Source organism: Physeter macrocephalus, chromosome 12 (assembly GCF_002837175.3).
Source record: "Physeter macrocephalus isolate SW-GA chromosome 12, ASM283717v5, whole genome shotgun sequence".
Lineage (NCBI taxonomy): Eukaryota > Metazoa > Chordata > Mammalia > Artiodactyla > Physeteridae > Physeter > Physeter macrocephalus.
This window is the reverse complement of record NC_041225.1, coordinates 87,864,491-87,879,842: the sequence shown is the minus strand read 5'-3', so window position 1 is coordinate 87,879,842 and position 15,352 is coordinate 87,864,491. Positions and strand designations below refer to the sequence as shown.

At 49.1% G+C, this 15,352-nt stretch overlaps 1 protein-coding gene across 2 annotated transcripts; it reads left to right on the top strand.

The window, feature by feature from the left end:
* Window positions 1-8,820: 8,820 nt before the first annotated feature.
* EGR4 (early growth response 4) lies at window positions 8,821-11,677 on the top strand. Of its 2 annotated transcripts, none has more exons than XM_007109660.2 (2): window positions 8,821-9,434; window positions 9,836-11,677. In XM_007109660.2, the coding sequence occupies exons 1-2, from the start codon at window positions 8,981-8,983 to the stop codon at window positions 11,146-11,148; spliced, it is 1,767 nt and encodes a 588-aa protein (XP_007109722.2). In that variant the 5' UTR covers window positions 8,821-8,980; the 3' UTR covers window positions 11,149-11,677. The 2 variants fall into 2 exon arrangements, with proteins under 2 accessions (XP_007109722.2, XP_023989377.2); XM_024133609.2 differs by having other exon boundaries at window positions 9,284-9,434; window positions 9,833-11,148.
* Window positions 11,678-15,352: the final 3,675 nt, after the last annotated feature.

Below are 15,352 nucleotides of genomic sequence, written 5' to 3'. Positions count from 1 at the left end.
TATGGCAGAGTAATATTCCATTGTATATATGTGCCACATCTTCTTTAACCATTCATCTGTTGATGGACACTTAGGTTGCTTCCATGTTCTGGCTATTGTAAATAGGGCTGCAATGAACATTGTGGTACATGAATCTTTTTTGTTTTTTGTGGGGTTTTTTTTGTGTGTGTGGTACGCGGGCCTCTCACTGTTGTGGTCTATCCCGTTGCGGAGCACAGGCTCCGGACGCGCAGGCTCAGCGGCCATGGCTCACGGGCCCAGCCGCTCCGCGGCATGTGGGATCTTCCCGGACCAGGGCACGAGCCCGTGTCCCCTGCATCGGCAGGCGGACTCCCAACCACTGCGCCACCAGGGAAGCCCATGACTCTTTTTTAATTATGGTTTTCTCAGGGTATATGCTCAGTAGTGGGATTTCTGGGTTGTATGCTAGTTCTGTTTAGTTTTTTAAGGAACCTCACACTGTTCTCCATAGTGGCTGTAAGAATTTACATTCCCACCAATAGTGCAAGAGTGTTCCCTTTTCTCCACACCCTATCCACCATTTATTATTTGTAGATTTATTTATTTATTTATTTATTTATTTTTGCTGTATGCGGGCCTCTCACTGTTGTGGCCTCTCCCGTTGCGGAGCACAGGCTCCGGATGCGCAGGCTCAGCGGCCATGGCTCACGGGCCCAGCCGCTCTGTGGCATGTGGGATCTTCCCGGACCGGGGCACGGACCCGTGTCCCCTGCATCGGCAGGCAGACTCTAAATCACTGCGCCACCAGGGAAGCCCTATTATTTGTAGATTTTTTGATGATGGCCATTTTGACTGGTGTGAGGTGATACCTCATTGTAGTTTTGATTTGCATTTCTCTAATGATTAATGATGTTGAGCATTCTTTCACGTGTTTGTTGGCAATCTGTATATGTTCTTTGGAGAAATGTCTATTTAAGTCTTCTGCCCATTTTTGGATTGGGTTGTTTGTTTTTTTGATATTGAGCTGCATGAGCTGCTTGTAAATTTTGGAGATTAATCCTTAGTAAGTTGCTTCATTTGCAAATATTTTCTCCCATTCTGAGGGTTGTCTTTTCATCTCATTTATGGTTTCCTTTGCTGTGCAAAAGCTTTTAAGTTTCATTAGGTCCCATTTGTTTATTTTTGTTTTTATTTCCATTTCTCTAGGAGGTGGGTCAAAAAGGATCTTGCTGTGATTTATATCATAGAGTGTTCTGCCTATGTTTTCCTTATCCACTATTTCTTAACTGGATATACTGTTTCTCACATCACCTCTCATTGCTACAGAAAGTGCTTGTGCTTCGGCTGCCTAATTTGTTCATTCTAGCTCTCAGTCCTCAGACTGTAGGTAGAGCAAATAACATACTCCCATTTTCACAGGTGAGGAAATGCAAGCATAGAAAGATTGGGAATTTGTTCAAGGTCACAAAACAAGCTAACAGCAGAGCTGAGTTGGAATCTGTTCCCCTGACTCCAGGCTTGAGGTCACTACTCTATTATGGGATTCTCTATGACCCTGCAGGCCGTGTGTGCCTAGTCTGGCCTTTATGGGAACTGGATTGAGAAGTCCTGTTGACGTTCCTTCCATTCCCTACCTCCCTGTTTCAGAAACCTGCTGTACATGATTGATAAAGCCGGTTCTGTTCTGGGCTCCAGCTTGCTGCTATCTGGGCAGGGGCCCCTGGGGCCTTCCCCCTCATGCCCTACTGAGGAAAGGTCCCTGCTGGAGTCTTCACATGGCACACCACATGCATGTGTGGGACCCACTGGTTGCCAAGCCAAATATGGCTCCAGATTATTCTAGGAAACAAATACATTGTTTTGCTTTGGATTGCAGGAATTGCTAATTAGGGCTTTTTATTTTGGGCAGTGCTCCTTGGAGCTCGCAGACAGATGGAGTATGCAACTTGCTCCAGGGGCATTGTTAAGCAGAGGGAAATATCCACTTCTGCCCCCATTATGAGAACCTGCAGAGCCCAGTGCTGCCCAGCTCCTGCCCTCAAGACCTGAGGTGGAGGCCTCTTGGGAGGCTTCCTGGCTCCCACTGGTTTCCCCTTCTCCAGGCATTGCTCTCAAAACCCAAGTGTAAGCCCCTAGTGGTCTTGTCAGGTATATTACTCTGACCCCTAGCCAGATCATTGTCCTAGGAAGGACAGCAGAGGTCTTTCCTGGGATCTCCTACCTGGAATTGAGAATGAGAACCCATTCATCACAGGAGGTGGGCATGGAGAATACAGAATCTGCTAGTGGCCAGGGTTTCAGTCATCAGTGGGAGAAAAGAGGAAGAGCTGAAAGTATCTGAAAAACTCTTTGCCTCTGGTTCCACTAGCTCCTGACACCAGCTGTGTCCGTACTCCCTTTCTTGCAGATTGGTTGTTTGACACTCCCTTGGATTCTGTGAGCTGATAAATTCTTTTCTTTTTCTTTTCTTTTTTTTTTTTGACTAAACTAATTCAGGTTGCATTTCTATCACTTGCAACCAGAAACTTAGCTTAGTGGTGGAGAGTGTTCAGGGACACACAGAGGACTCAGGCTATGGCTCAGTGGCCCAGCTGTATATTAACTGCCTGAGTATTTTGGAGTTATGTTGTCAGATCCCAGTACACTGACTAATCTACTTCAAAGCAGTTTAAGGAAAACTATTACTAGATGCGGGAGGAGAGATGATAAAAAGAATAGGAGATGAGTGCAGGTGAGAGTTAACAGGAGGAGGCCAGGGAGAAGATAAGCACACCAGGTTGGTTTAACGGGCTTCTTTCTGATTCCGCTTCTGTTCTAGAGCTATAGGCCTCTCAGTCTACTCTCAGCCTCTTTTTCACCTTCTCAGCTCATGAATTGAAAACCAATGTTCTGAACACCCTTACCTAATCAGATAAAAACACATATCAAGATCTCAGTCCATTACTGCCTACGAAGGGAGAACCAGGCTTAGAGACAAAGGGGTGGTGGGAGGCTGATTCCAAATTCCAGGGTGGGTAGCAGCATGGAGACGTCATTCTGTCCATCCCCCTGCCTCTTACCCTCCTAGAACCCATTCTACTCACACCTCTTCTGTGATCAGCTCCATCCAATGTTGACTTTGCCCAAGGAGGAATGTAGAATGGAAGATAAGAGAAAGAATAACCTCCCTCTCTCCTGTGGGAGAAAAGCTTAGAAGCTGCTTTGGAAGAATCTAAGAAGCTTTTCCTGAATGGTTTGCAGCTGCCTTGTTCTCCTCTCCACCTCCCCCATGACCCAAACTAGAAAAAACAAAACTAAGGAGGGTGCAGAAGCCCCTATACCCCATGTCCCCACACCAGTCCATGTGAAAACAGCCTCATCTCTAGTGCCCAGTGCGGGGTTGTAAGAAGCATGAGGAAGGCTCCCACTCAGATGTCTTTGGGTGAGGCATTAGGCCCCTAGATCACAGAAAAGGAAATAAAGAGCAAGGCCCTGTGAAAAGTTCCTTGTCTTTATTGATAACTTTTAGAATGCAAATTAAAATATCACGGGGATACCTTTTTCTGCTTACCAGTTGGCTCTCATATGCTGCTCTCTGGTCTGCAAATTGGAACAATCTTTTTAGAGGAAGGTTTGACAACATATATTGTAATTTTAAATATTTCTACCTTGACCTAGGAATTCTACTTTTTGGAATCTATTCTATGGTTAATCTATTCTATGGTTATGGTTTGTATATTATGGTTATACAAATCCTGGCACTCTCATTAATCTTAACCTTGTACACTCGGGTAAGTTTCTTAACCTCCTCATGCCTCGATTTCTCCATCACTATCTCCATGAAGTAGAGATAGTAATAGTACTTAGCAAGTTGTTGTGAGGATTAAATTGTGAGTATATGTAAAGCTCTCAATACCCAGTTAATAGTGCCCACAGTAAGTGGTATACAAATGTTAGCTAGCATACTGTATTATTATTACCCCTATCAGTACACCAAGTATACATAAAGGGCTATGCCCAGCCAGATTCTTCATAATAGTGAAAAAAAGGAACTATCGAGTTAAAAAATTAGGTACATCTACATGATGGAATACTCTGAAGCAATTGTTATTAATACTATAGATTAGTCTGTACCATGACTGGGGGAAAAAAGAAACTGTTCAAGGTACAATGTCAAGTTAGTTACAAGAGTGTGTATAGTATGATACCATTGGTATCAATAATGATGAGGATAATGATGCTACAGCTGAATAGATGAACGTTGAATGAATATGCATGAAGAAAAATCTATAGGAATCAACCTAAAACTTTTAAGCTGTATATATCTGGGTAGAGAAGGGAAAGATATTTTCACTTTTTACATTATAAATGTTAATCTGTTTGTCTTTTTCCAGCGAGCCTATGTTACTTGTGTGGTCATTAAGAAAAATAATAATAGTGAGAACCCAAACCACAAACCAACAACTGAACATGGTCAGGGAAGAGGCAGGGGACAGAGAAGGACCCTGATCATGGGTACCTTGCCTCAGGGACAGATACTGAACTCCTTCTGGCCTAGTGGTCAGTGAAGCCTAGGGGCACCGCAGGGTCTTGGGGACAGGAGATGTGTACTGCAGAAGTTGCAGCTGGAGGCAAACTTCATCTCTGCTACAGCCTCAGTGGCCTTATTCCGTGTTAGTCTGATGTCTGGATCTTGCCTCTGTCCATGCTTTTAAATAAATCCTTTAGAGAGAGAGAATGAGAGGCAGTGGAAGGGGGTATGGGAGAGAAGAAGAAAGGAGAGGAAGAGGGGCCAGAGGAGAGAGGAGAGGAAGAGAGGAAAGAAAAATGCTATGTGCCTGCATCTCCATGGCCCCAGGAAGTGGGACGTGGAGCTGCTCCTCAGCATTCTGTGCCAGGAGTCGCCATGGAGACTGAGCGCTGGCCTCTTCATGATTAATACTCTGAGGCAGCTGTCTTCTTGGAGTCTTTTAAAATATACACTATTATTTGAACACAATGATATTTAGAGCAGAAAGATCAAGGTGGGGAGTGGGGGAGGAGACAGTTGCATTACAGTTGCATGATGACATGGGCTGGGCCCTTCCCAGGAGACAGAAAAGGGAGGCTTACTTCTCTGATCCCTCTCCCTCTTCCCTCCCTGGATCCAGAGCTTCCAGTCTCATCCACTGAGACATAAGCATCAGCATCCCAAGGGCCCATGCAGCGCCCCTGGCACAGGACTGTATTCAATGAACATTTGATGAATGAATTTGTTCATTCATCAATTCATTCAGTAATCGTCTATTCGGTGCTTGTCTAGAAAGTAAACTCTCCTTCCATCACCTTTTCCCATGGACATCCAAAATTTCCTCTCAGCCTCCCCAGAGTCACATATACACCATCCCCACCACCACCTTTCACAATGGCTCCTAAGAACCTGGCATGCTCTCCTCCTCAGCATGTGTCTGACGTGACCCACAGTGTTCCTAATGGCAGTCACTCCAGAGAATTCTTGCAGGGATGGAAACCAGCCAGATGGAGTTTGCACATTTGAAAAGCTAGAGGAAGATTCTCCACCTAAAGCCATCTTAAAGTTAAACTTTTTGTAAAAGGAATGATCTTTTCCTAAATTATCTTGTGGCGTAGGCTAGCCTGGGCTTGACTCTCAGTTCCACCACTGAATAGAAGTATAGCCTGAGTGACTTGTTTAAGCTTTTCAAGTCTGTTTCCTCATCTGTGAAATGGGTCTTCAATTCCTTATTCCATGGAGCTTTTGTAATGATTAAATGATATGTTTGTAGAGTGCTCAGTGTGTGAGATTTCCCTCTTGTGTGTAAATTTGTGTTTTTATATTTGAAGTGTGAATTAAAGTAGAGCTCATAGATCTAAACTCCTCTCTCTTCCATGCCCACCCAAAGACCTTTATTCTATCTGGGCCCAGAATCTTTTGTCTTTTCTTTCTTTTTTTTTTTAATCTTGGCCACGCCACGCAGCTTGCAGGATCTTAGTTCCTCGACCAGGGACTGAACACAGGCCACAGCAGTGAAAACGCCAAATCCTAACCACTAGACCACCAGGAATCTATTTTTAAGCTGTTAAAATTTGGGAGTAAGATGGACTGAGCTGGGAAGGGCTACAAAATGCCCATTCCCTCTTTATATTCCCTCCTCCTCCTCAAGGAGCCAAATGTAGATGCAACTGCCCTCGCAGAGGTAACCATCCCATGTGCGAGAGTATGTGTATGTGTGGCCGCTGAAGGTAAGGGGCACAGGGGTAGGAATGTGGGCCAGAGCACAAGCTTTATCCCCCATCTCCTCTCCTATTCACTCTTTCCTCCCCAGCTCTGCCTGCAGGCCTGGCCTCTAACAAGAGGAAGCTGGACCTTTGTCTTAACACAGACCTAGCCCAACTGACCTTGGCAAAGAGCAGCAATGGCCTGGGAACTTGCCAGAGGAGTAGGAGAATTATCCATGGCTAAGAAGGAGGAGGAATGCCGTGGCAGAGGGAAGAACAGCAGAGAGATGGAGAACCTGGGGCTGGCCAATCTGGCCTGACGGGGCAACCTGGCGAGCCCTGGACACAGGCCTAGCCAAACTCCTCCACTCCTCCTCCCTCCCAGGCAGCAAGATGCCAGCATGGATTTGAGACATGTGTGCCCTATATGTCTGGTGTGGGATCACCTGGCCTTAGCAATGCATTTGGATTAGAATCAAACCGAGAGTCTGAAACGGAGTATAAAGGACATGCTGCCCCGTGTGTCTAATGCTTACAGACAAGTGCTGGGTTTCTGCATTTCCTAAATGGAAACACATGTGCTGCTAACATAGAACTATGTCTGTGGCATTTGTTAGGTCATGCTGCACGTGCATGATTTCCAGACACAAGAGAATAAATGCAAGTGTGTCAGCATGTATTTTGCAGGTGATTATGTGATGACATATTCTGTGAACACACTTGTAGCATTGTTGTGGGGTGGTGGGTAGGGCAGCTAGGGATGGAGATGGATCTCACAGTCCTTGTAGAATAAAAACCAAAATCCACCTTCTGGTCCATAGTAAGCACTTAAGGAATGAATACTGAATGAACAAACATTGAGAAGCTGAATGAATGAATGAATGTTTGCATAATGAACACAGGGTGAGAGACCTGAGAATTTGGTGGAGTTTGGGCATTCTTGGCACTCTCCCTTGAAAAAGGAGGCTGGGCAAGGGGGGCTGGGAGATACACTGCCAGTCATACTGTAGCCCATCACCCCTGAATGGCTTTGTGCCCATTCCTAAGAAAGTAGAGAAGTAAGAGAGAATCCCAGTCCTGCCCCTCCTACCTTCTGGCACCCAGAGTCCTAAGAATTGATGCTCTTCATAAAGAAAAACATATTATCCCGTGTATATACCTAATCCCCTAATTTGGTCCAGAAAGGAGTTAAGTGAACTATAACACAAAATAAAATGAAAAGTTTAAAAAGATGAGAAGATAAAACAAAGGGGAAAACCACAGCAGAAGAGAGGTGAGATAAGGAGAGTAGGCAGGCTTCTTTGCAGGAGTTGACTAGCCTTCTGCAGCCAATATCCATGGCTTCCATAAGGCTATGAAATATTTTTTTTAAGTTTTTCAGAAGCAGCCCAATTATTCCAGGAACTGATTCCAGGGAAATATAGCCTGTAGATTCTCTGTGTGCCCCTGGGAACAACACCCCTAGAGTAAAGTCATTTATACAAAGGTAGAAAAAAAGTTTACTACACAAGCATCTCAAACCCTGTGGGTGAGAGAAGAGGGATTGGCCCTACTTCTCTGGAGGACAAATGCCAGTTGTATTAAAATTTTACATACCCTTTGATCCAGAGTTACACTCATTGGAATTTATCCCACAGATATATTCACATTTATTTACTCAAGGACTACAACAACGATGACAAGCAAAAGGTTGGAAACTTCCTATACGCTAATGGATAGAGGACAAACTGACCTCCCTTACAGTGGAGTACTATACAGCCTTAGAAAAGAATGACCAACCTCTCTATGCTTGGACATGGAGCAATCGCTCAGCTATTATAAGTGGGGGGAAATTCTATTGCAGGACAGTGTGTATGCTTGCAATATGCATAATTTTTTTTTCTTAAAGAATACACAGGAGGGCTTCCCTGGTGGCGCAGTGGTTGAGAGTCCGCCTGCCGATGCAGGGAACACGGGTTAGTGCCCCGGTCCGGGAAGATCCCACATGCCGCGGAGCGGCTGGGCCCGTGAGCCATGGCCGCTGAGCCTGCGCATCCGGAGCCTGTGCTCCGCAACGGGAGAGGCCACAACAGTGAGAGGCCCGCGTACCGCAAAAAAAAAAAAAAAAAAAAAAGAATACACAGGAAATTTAGACGTGGCTACCTCAGGAGGGAGGAGAGTAGAGAAAAGAGAGACTTTTACTTTTCAATTTATAATATACCCTTCTGTGCTAATTGACGTTTTCTCTCACGATATGATCCTTTTTAATTTCAATAAGTTATTTTTCCTAGAACTAAACAACAAAAAACTATTAAGAATATGAAAAACACACAGATGTGAGCAAATAATGAATAATGGCAATAATCTCTACGGTTTATTGAGTGCCCCGTGCCTAGAATTTCATATGCTCTAACCCAATTAATCTTTATAGCAAATCTACGAAGTAGACGTACGTATCTCCATTTCACAGGTGAGGAAACTGACGTTCGGGGAGATGAAATGACAGAGCTAGAAGGTGGCAGAGAGAGGATTCGAACGCAAACTGTGGAATCCCGAAGCCCACTGTCTTTCCTAACCGTCCTTCGGCCTCTGCCTCCAGGAGAGAAGTGCACTTACTTGACGTCCGGACCCACGCGACGCAGCGCCCCATCCAGGCGCACCCGCGGTCCCGGCGCGCACGGGGCTCCACGTTCAGGGAGTGCGCGCGCACGCAGCGGCGCGGCCCCGGCGGTGGCTGTGGGGAAGACGTCACAGCCCGAGTTTTCCTTTTCGGGAGTCCCCGGTACACATCCTGTGTCCATGTTTGGGCATTTACGTCACGGCGGCTGGGCCGGGGCCTCCCGAAATGGCAGTGGCCCTGGGAGTCGGAAGCCCTGAGCCAGCGCCGCCGCTGCTATATAAGTGGGGGGGCCGCGGGTTGGGGGAGCCCGGCTGCGCTTTGGACAGGCGAGGAACCGCCACCCGAGGCGGGTCCCAGCGAGCAAGGGCGCCTCGGCCACCATCACCCCCCCAACCCTTTCCCAGAGGTGAGAGTCCGGAGCCAGGAGGCCGAGAGCCTAGGTCTGCGAGGCGCTGGGCGCCCCGACTGTCGGCCTTCCGGCCATCCGCGCGCCCCCAAGCCCAGCGGGCGAGGCCCTCGGAGCCCCGCAGCCGCAGCCGAGCCATGCTCCACCTTAGCGAGTTTTCTGGCCCCGACGCGCTCCTGGTAAAGTCCACCGAGGGCTGTTGCTCTGAACCCAGTACCGAACTGACCCGGCTGCCCGCCAGGGACCCACCCGCAGCCGCCGGCTATCCCGGAGGTAAGGAGCGCGGCCAGGGGTGCTCAGACGGCGGCGCAGCGCGGGGACGCAAGGTGCCTGAGAACAGGCAGGGACTGGGACCCTGGAGCTGTGGGGCTAGGGGCGGAGGAGATTCGGGGTCCTGTGTGTGCGCACTCCCAATGCCACCCCCACCCGGCCTCCAGAGCCTCCGCAGGAACCTGTGCGTGTATCAAGGCGTCCTTTTGCCTTTGCACGTGTGTTTTGCGTGTGCATGTTTGTATGTGCGTCTTGGGGCGTATGCTGGCTCCGGCTGGATCAGAATGTGCAAAAGGCACGTTGTGTGTGCCAGTGCGCACCAAGGGCTTCTTGGGTAGGGGCTGCGGGCTCCGAGGCACGGCCTTTGATGTGCTCGGAGCTGATTCCTGCTCCCTCCTCAGCAGGTGACTTCTTGAGCTGGGCCTTGAGCAGCTGCGGCGCCGGGGGGGACTTAGCCGACTCCTGCTTCCTGGAGGGGCCTGCGCCCACGCCTCCTCCCGGCCTCAGCTACAGTGGTAGCTTCTTCATCCAGGCAGTACCCGAACACCCGCACGATCCGGAGGCACTCTTCAACCTCATGTCGGGCATCCTAGGCCTGGCACCTTTCCCGGGCGCTGAGGCGGCAGCATCCCGGTCTCCTCTGGACGCCTCTTTTCCCGCAGGCTCCGACGCCTTGCTGCCGGGACCGCCAGACCTTTTCTCCCCGGATCTGGGCGCTACCGTCTTCCCAGAGGCGTTCTGGGAGGCCTCACCCTCGGCGGGCGCCCCCTCACAGTGCCTGTATGAGCCTCATCTCTCCCCACCCGACGTTAAGCCCGGCCTCCGAGCTCCTCCGGCTTCTCCTGCGCTGGACACTGCCTCGGCCTTCAAAGGTCCCTACGCTCCATGGGAGCTGCTCTCAGCCGGGGCTCCAGGGAGCTGTGGGTCACAGGGAGGCTACCAGGGCGCCCCGGAGGCCCGTTTCCCCCCGATGGGGGCCAAGATTGAAGACCTGCTGTCCATCAGCTGCCCCGCGGAGCTGCCGGCCGGCCCCTCCAGCAGACTGTACACCACGGGGGCCTACGATGCTTTCCCGCTGGCCCCGGGTGACTTAGGGGAGGGAACCGAGAGCCTCCCGGGGCTCCTGACCCCTACTAGTGGGGAGGGAGGGAGTGGCGGCGAAGGCGGAGAGTTTCTGGATGGTACGCAGCCTGAGCTTTCCCCGCTGGGCCTCCGCAGCGCCGGGGCGGACTTCCCGAAACCTCTGGTGGCGGACCTCCCCGGGAGCAGTGGCATGCCTGAGCCTCCAGGACCGCCGCCGGTCCCATTCCCCACAGCCAAGGCGCGGCGCAAGGGGCGCCGGGGCGGCAAGTGCAGCGCGCGCTGCTTCTGCCCTCGGCCGCACGCCAAGGCATTTGCTTGCCCGGTGGAGAGCTGTGTGCGCAGCTTTGCGCGCTCTGACGAGCTCAACCGCCACCTGCGCATCCACACGGGCCACAAGCCGTTCCAGTGCCGCATCTGCCTCCGCAACTTCAGCCGCAGCGACCACCTTACCACACACGTGCGCACCCACACAGGCGAGAAGCCCTTTGCCTGCGACGTGTGCGGCCGCCGCTTCGCGCGCAGCGATGAGAAGAAACGGCACAGCAAAGTGCACCTCAAGCAGAAGGCGCGCGCCGAGGAGCGGCTCAAGGGCCTTGGCTTTTACTCGTTGGGCCTCTCCTTCGCTGCGCTGTGAGGGTGAAATGGGTTTGCACATTGGGGCGCCGCAGTCCGGCGCGCACGAGAAAACCTGCCCACCCCTCCCCGCTCCTCTGCCCACTTTTTTCCGGCACGCCCTAGGGCGGGCCTCTGGTCCGGCTTCTAGTTCCCTTGAAGCGCACGCCGCACACTCCCCGTACAGCACTAGCTCCATGGACAGCTCCCGCGGTCCGGGCGCTGTCTTCCGAGTCAGCCGCGCTTTGGAGTGAAGTTCTCTCAGGCCACCCACTGAGTAGGCACTTCCCTGGGACTTAAGACACTCTTTTGTAATGGCGCACGCCCCACGCCCTCTCCTAGACCCCCAGAGACGGGCAGGGGCAGAGCCGAGCTGGTCTCGCGCGGGATTTTGTACAGCAATGTCGTTTTCAGCAGCCGTTGGTTGTAACGTTTTGCTTTGGGGTTATTTCCTTTTTTGTTGTCGTTAATTTTTGTAAAGCAGACGCTACTCTCAAGCAGTTGACAAAACTGTTTATTTTTGCAATTAAAATTATTGTGCTAAAAGCTTACTGAATCTGCCATCCAAGCTCCTGACCATTCCCGCACCCACTCCCCCAGGAGTATATGTGCCAGAAGAGAAAGGAGGTCCTCATGCTCATGGCATCATTACACACCTACCGTCAGGCACTTTGGCACGTGGTAGGCATTCAATAAATATGTACTGAATTAACGAATGAATTTAATCACAGCTGACCTAAGGGTTCAAGGTGTTTCTGGAACTTGAGAGTGGTTGAGAGGCTTAGATATTAAACATTGTGCATATATTATCCTCCTCAGTCCTCACAATCCTGAGTGCAGCATGAGGAAGCAAAGTACATAACTTGCTGGGTAACCCAGCTAGGAACAGACAGGGTCAAACTTAGATGTGTCTGGCTCCAAAGCCAGTGCTTTTTTCCCCAACCCCAGAATGGCGGCACCTCAGCTTATCAGCACTGTTTGGAAAGGCATCCTACCAAGAGGTGAAATAGATTTGGCAACTAGAGGGAGCTCCAGGCAGTAGCAACAGCAGCAAAAGACTGCAGTATTTCAGTGCGGTTTGTGAACACCCAGAGCTTTGGGTATCACAGAGGCTCCAGCCAGTGCCTATGCATCTGTATGAGAATCACATGCTGTCAGGCCCAAAAGGGACTCAGCATTCAGCTAGACCGTTGATGGGCAGAGCCAAGCCCAGTAAGGAGAGGGTGCTTGCCAGAGGCTGCTTTTTCAAACAGCAGCCCATTTACCATCTAGTCAAGCACTGGCCACAGCCCCTTTTCCCTAACTCTCCTTCCAGATGAAACTTCCATGGCTTTTCGGGGCGGGGGGCGGGCGGTGGAGCTAGGAGGGTGGTGAGGAAAGTATGATCCTGTGATGGGGAAAGTGGGGAATGGGTGAAACTTCTCCCCCCCCCTACTCCCTAAACTCCCAACCCAAAACTTTTACTCTTTCTGGCGATCTTGGGTAGACGCTGGAGCATTAAAATCCTGCTGTGCTCCCATCTCTCCTCCCCAACAATTCCTCTCTGCTAAGGAAAGGATAGAGCCTGTCTGGGGGCTTCATTCTTTTCTGAGCTGAGCTATTCTTGAATGAAGAGAGTCCTACAGCCCTAGGATGCCAGATCAACCCAGCTTCTACTCCTTTGGCTACTTCATCCCTTCACTCTCAGATGTGCTCACCCTCCACCCCCACAGTCCAGTTGACCAGAGACAAAATTATCAATTCAGTTATCAGTGAATTCCACCCATTTTTCTCCCTGAGTGGTAAGTGCTTTCATGTGGTTGAGTACCTTGCATCTAATAAACCAATTTGTGGTAAAGGATTCAATACTACCTCTTCTAGGAGAGTTAACATTTTAATAGAGCAGCCTATAGAGGGCAATGTTTAACCCCGTAGTGAGGCTCAAATGATGGACCATCAGGCACTGGAATAGGAAAGTGGTAGATTCATGGAGACATAAGATGATGATGACTCTCATTATCTTACTATCTAAGTGACCACACCTTTCACTTATAGGCATGGACCACCTGACTTCACTTTCCATGCAGAGTAGGGTAAGAAAGAGCATAAAGGCCCAGATTTCAAGCAACTGGCCCCAAACCACACAACCTGAACAAAGGAAGAAGGGCAGACAGGCTGTAGGTGGGTGGTGTCTAACCAGTCCACCCTTGCCCCCTTGAGCAGCATTCCATCAAGTACTATCAGCTCTGTCGTGCCCCACTTTATCCTCATACCCACCTAGGCCTAAAATCACTGATGAGAAAATTGCACCCCAAAGAAGTGACTTAGTAGTGATGCTGGTACCAGGGCCCAGCCTGGTTCTACAACTCCCAGCTGAGAAGTCCCTCCTATTACTCCCAAGGGAAACTGCTCCATTTACTGGAACTTCCCCTAGGGACTTTGAGGGAAAAGAATGTTAGGCCAGAGATGGAAAGAATTAAATAAAACAATCAGAAAATCGTCCCAAACCCAGGACCCAAACATAATCAGGGACTAACAGAGAGCTCATTTTCTTTACTTGCTCCTATTTTTTATCTGGTCCTCAAAATGTTGTTTTCCCAGACTCAGTTCTGAGCCCCCTCCTTCCCCATTTCCACACTCTTCTTGGAGAGCACATTAATTCCTAGGCTTTCAGCTATCACTGATGCATAGATGACTTCTAGCCAGCCAGCCCTCATCTCTACTCCAGCTGAAGCCCATGGTTCTGACTAATGAACACCTCCATATGGGGATGTTCACCACAATTTCAAACACAATCTGTCTAAAATCAAATCATCCTTCCATATACCCAGTTTATGCTAATGGCAACCATCATTTGTTTGGTTCCCCAAAATCACCTAAATACAGTTCTTCTGTGGGATTCATTTTTTACCCCTCTTTCCCCCACATTCAGGCTGTCACTCAGACTTACTGGATCTTATTGAAGTTCTAAAGGGTCTTATCTACTCTAATTCATGGTACATTGTTTCCTTTTACATACTGTAATTTTCAGTTTGTGAGCTCATCTTAAGTGGGGATTTACCTGGTCAGTAATATTCTGTAGCCTGGGTTGAGGGTATGTTTCTCCTGAGCAGTTTTGTGTTTGCTTCTGCCAGGCATTCTAGGAATATCAACTGACGAAGACCAATCTTTATGTTAATTTCTTGGCTTGGGGTTCTTGTACTATGCAGGTGTTGTGAGTTTAAACTCGAACTCAAGTAGTTATAAATTCTCAGAGGCAACTCCCCCTTCTCCACCCAGGGCCCAGGTCAGGACAGACAAGCAACATGGGAAGGTATTCCTTCCCCATACTTCCTGGGGTTAGTCACAGCACATCTTGAGCTTACATTTGTTGGTCTCAGTTCCCTTGTTTTGGTCCAAGTAGATTTTCTTCCCTTTCTTGCAAGCTCAGCTAAGCATTTCAGATGTCTGTTATGTTTTGTGAATCAGTCCATGCATGCTTTAGCAGGAGGGACTTTGGTTTATTCCACAGTATTGCTGCCAACTAAAGCCAGAACATACTGATTCCTCTTTTAAAATATTTCCCCCATTTATCCTCTCTGTTCCTATTGCCAGCACCTCAGTCCATTCCACCCCTTCCACATACACAAACACTTTGGCTATGACAATCACATAATAGTTGGAAGGAGCTTACAAGAACATCCTGTCTGACCCCTCATTGTACAGAGTAGGAAACTGAGGCCCAAGAAGTTTGGGATTTTCTTAAGGGGACACAGATGATGAGAGACTGAAGTGGGCCTTGACCTTGGGCTTTCCAGTTCCAAGACCAGTGCATATCCATATATCCACCTGTTTCACAAGTATTACTGAGTGCCTACCATATGTTGGGCCCGTGGTTCCCAACTTTTTTCCTTTCTAGTGCACCTGAGGAGTTCGATACACGCACATCAGTAACAAAGCCTCACTCAAATCCTGACTCTCACCCTGGAGAGACAGGGAAGAGTAATAAGAATCTTGATGAGGCAGGATATGGGGGAGAGTTTGACAAAGCAACCCAGAGTGCTACTTCCTCCCTCTTCACCGCAACCTCTGTGCCCTGTTTGAAACAAGCCTGCACTACACCAAACTGCTTCCTGTGGTCCCTCTATCTCCATTCTCTCTCCTTCCGTTTCACACTACACAGCACTACTGATGTAATTTCCCGAAACCATTATTCACAGTGTTTTATCCCAAAATGTCCACAATTTCCACCTTCCTACAAAAAATAC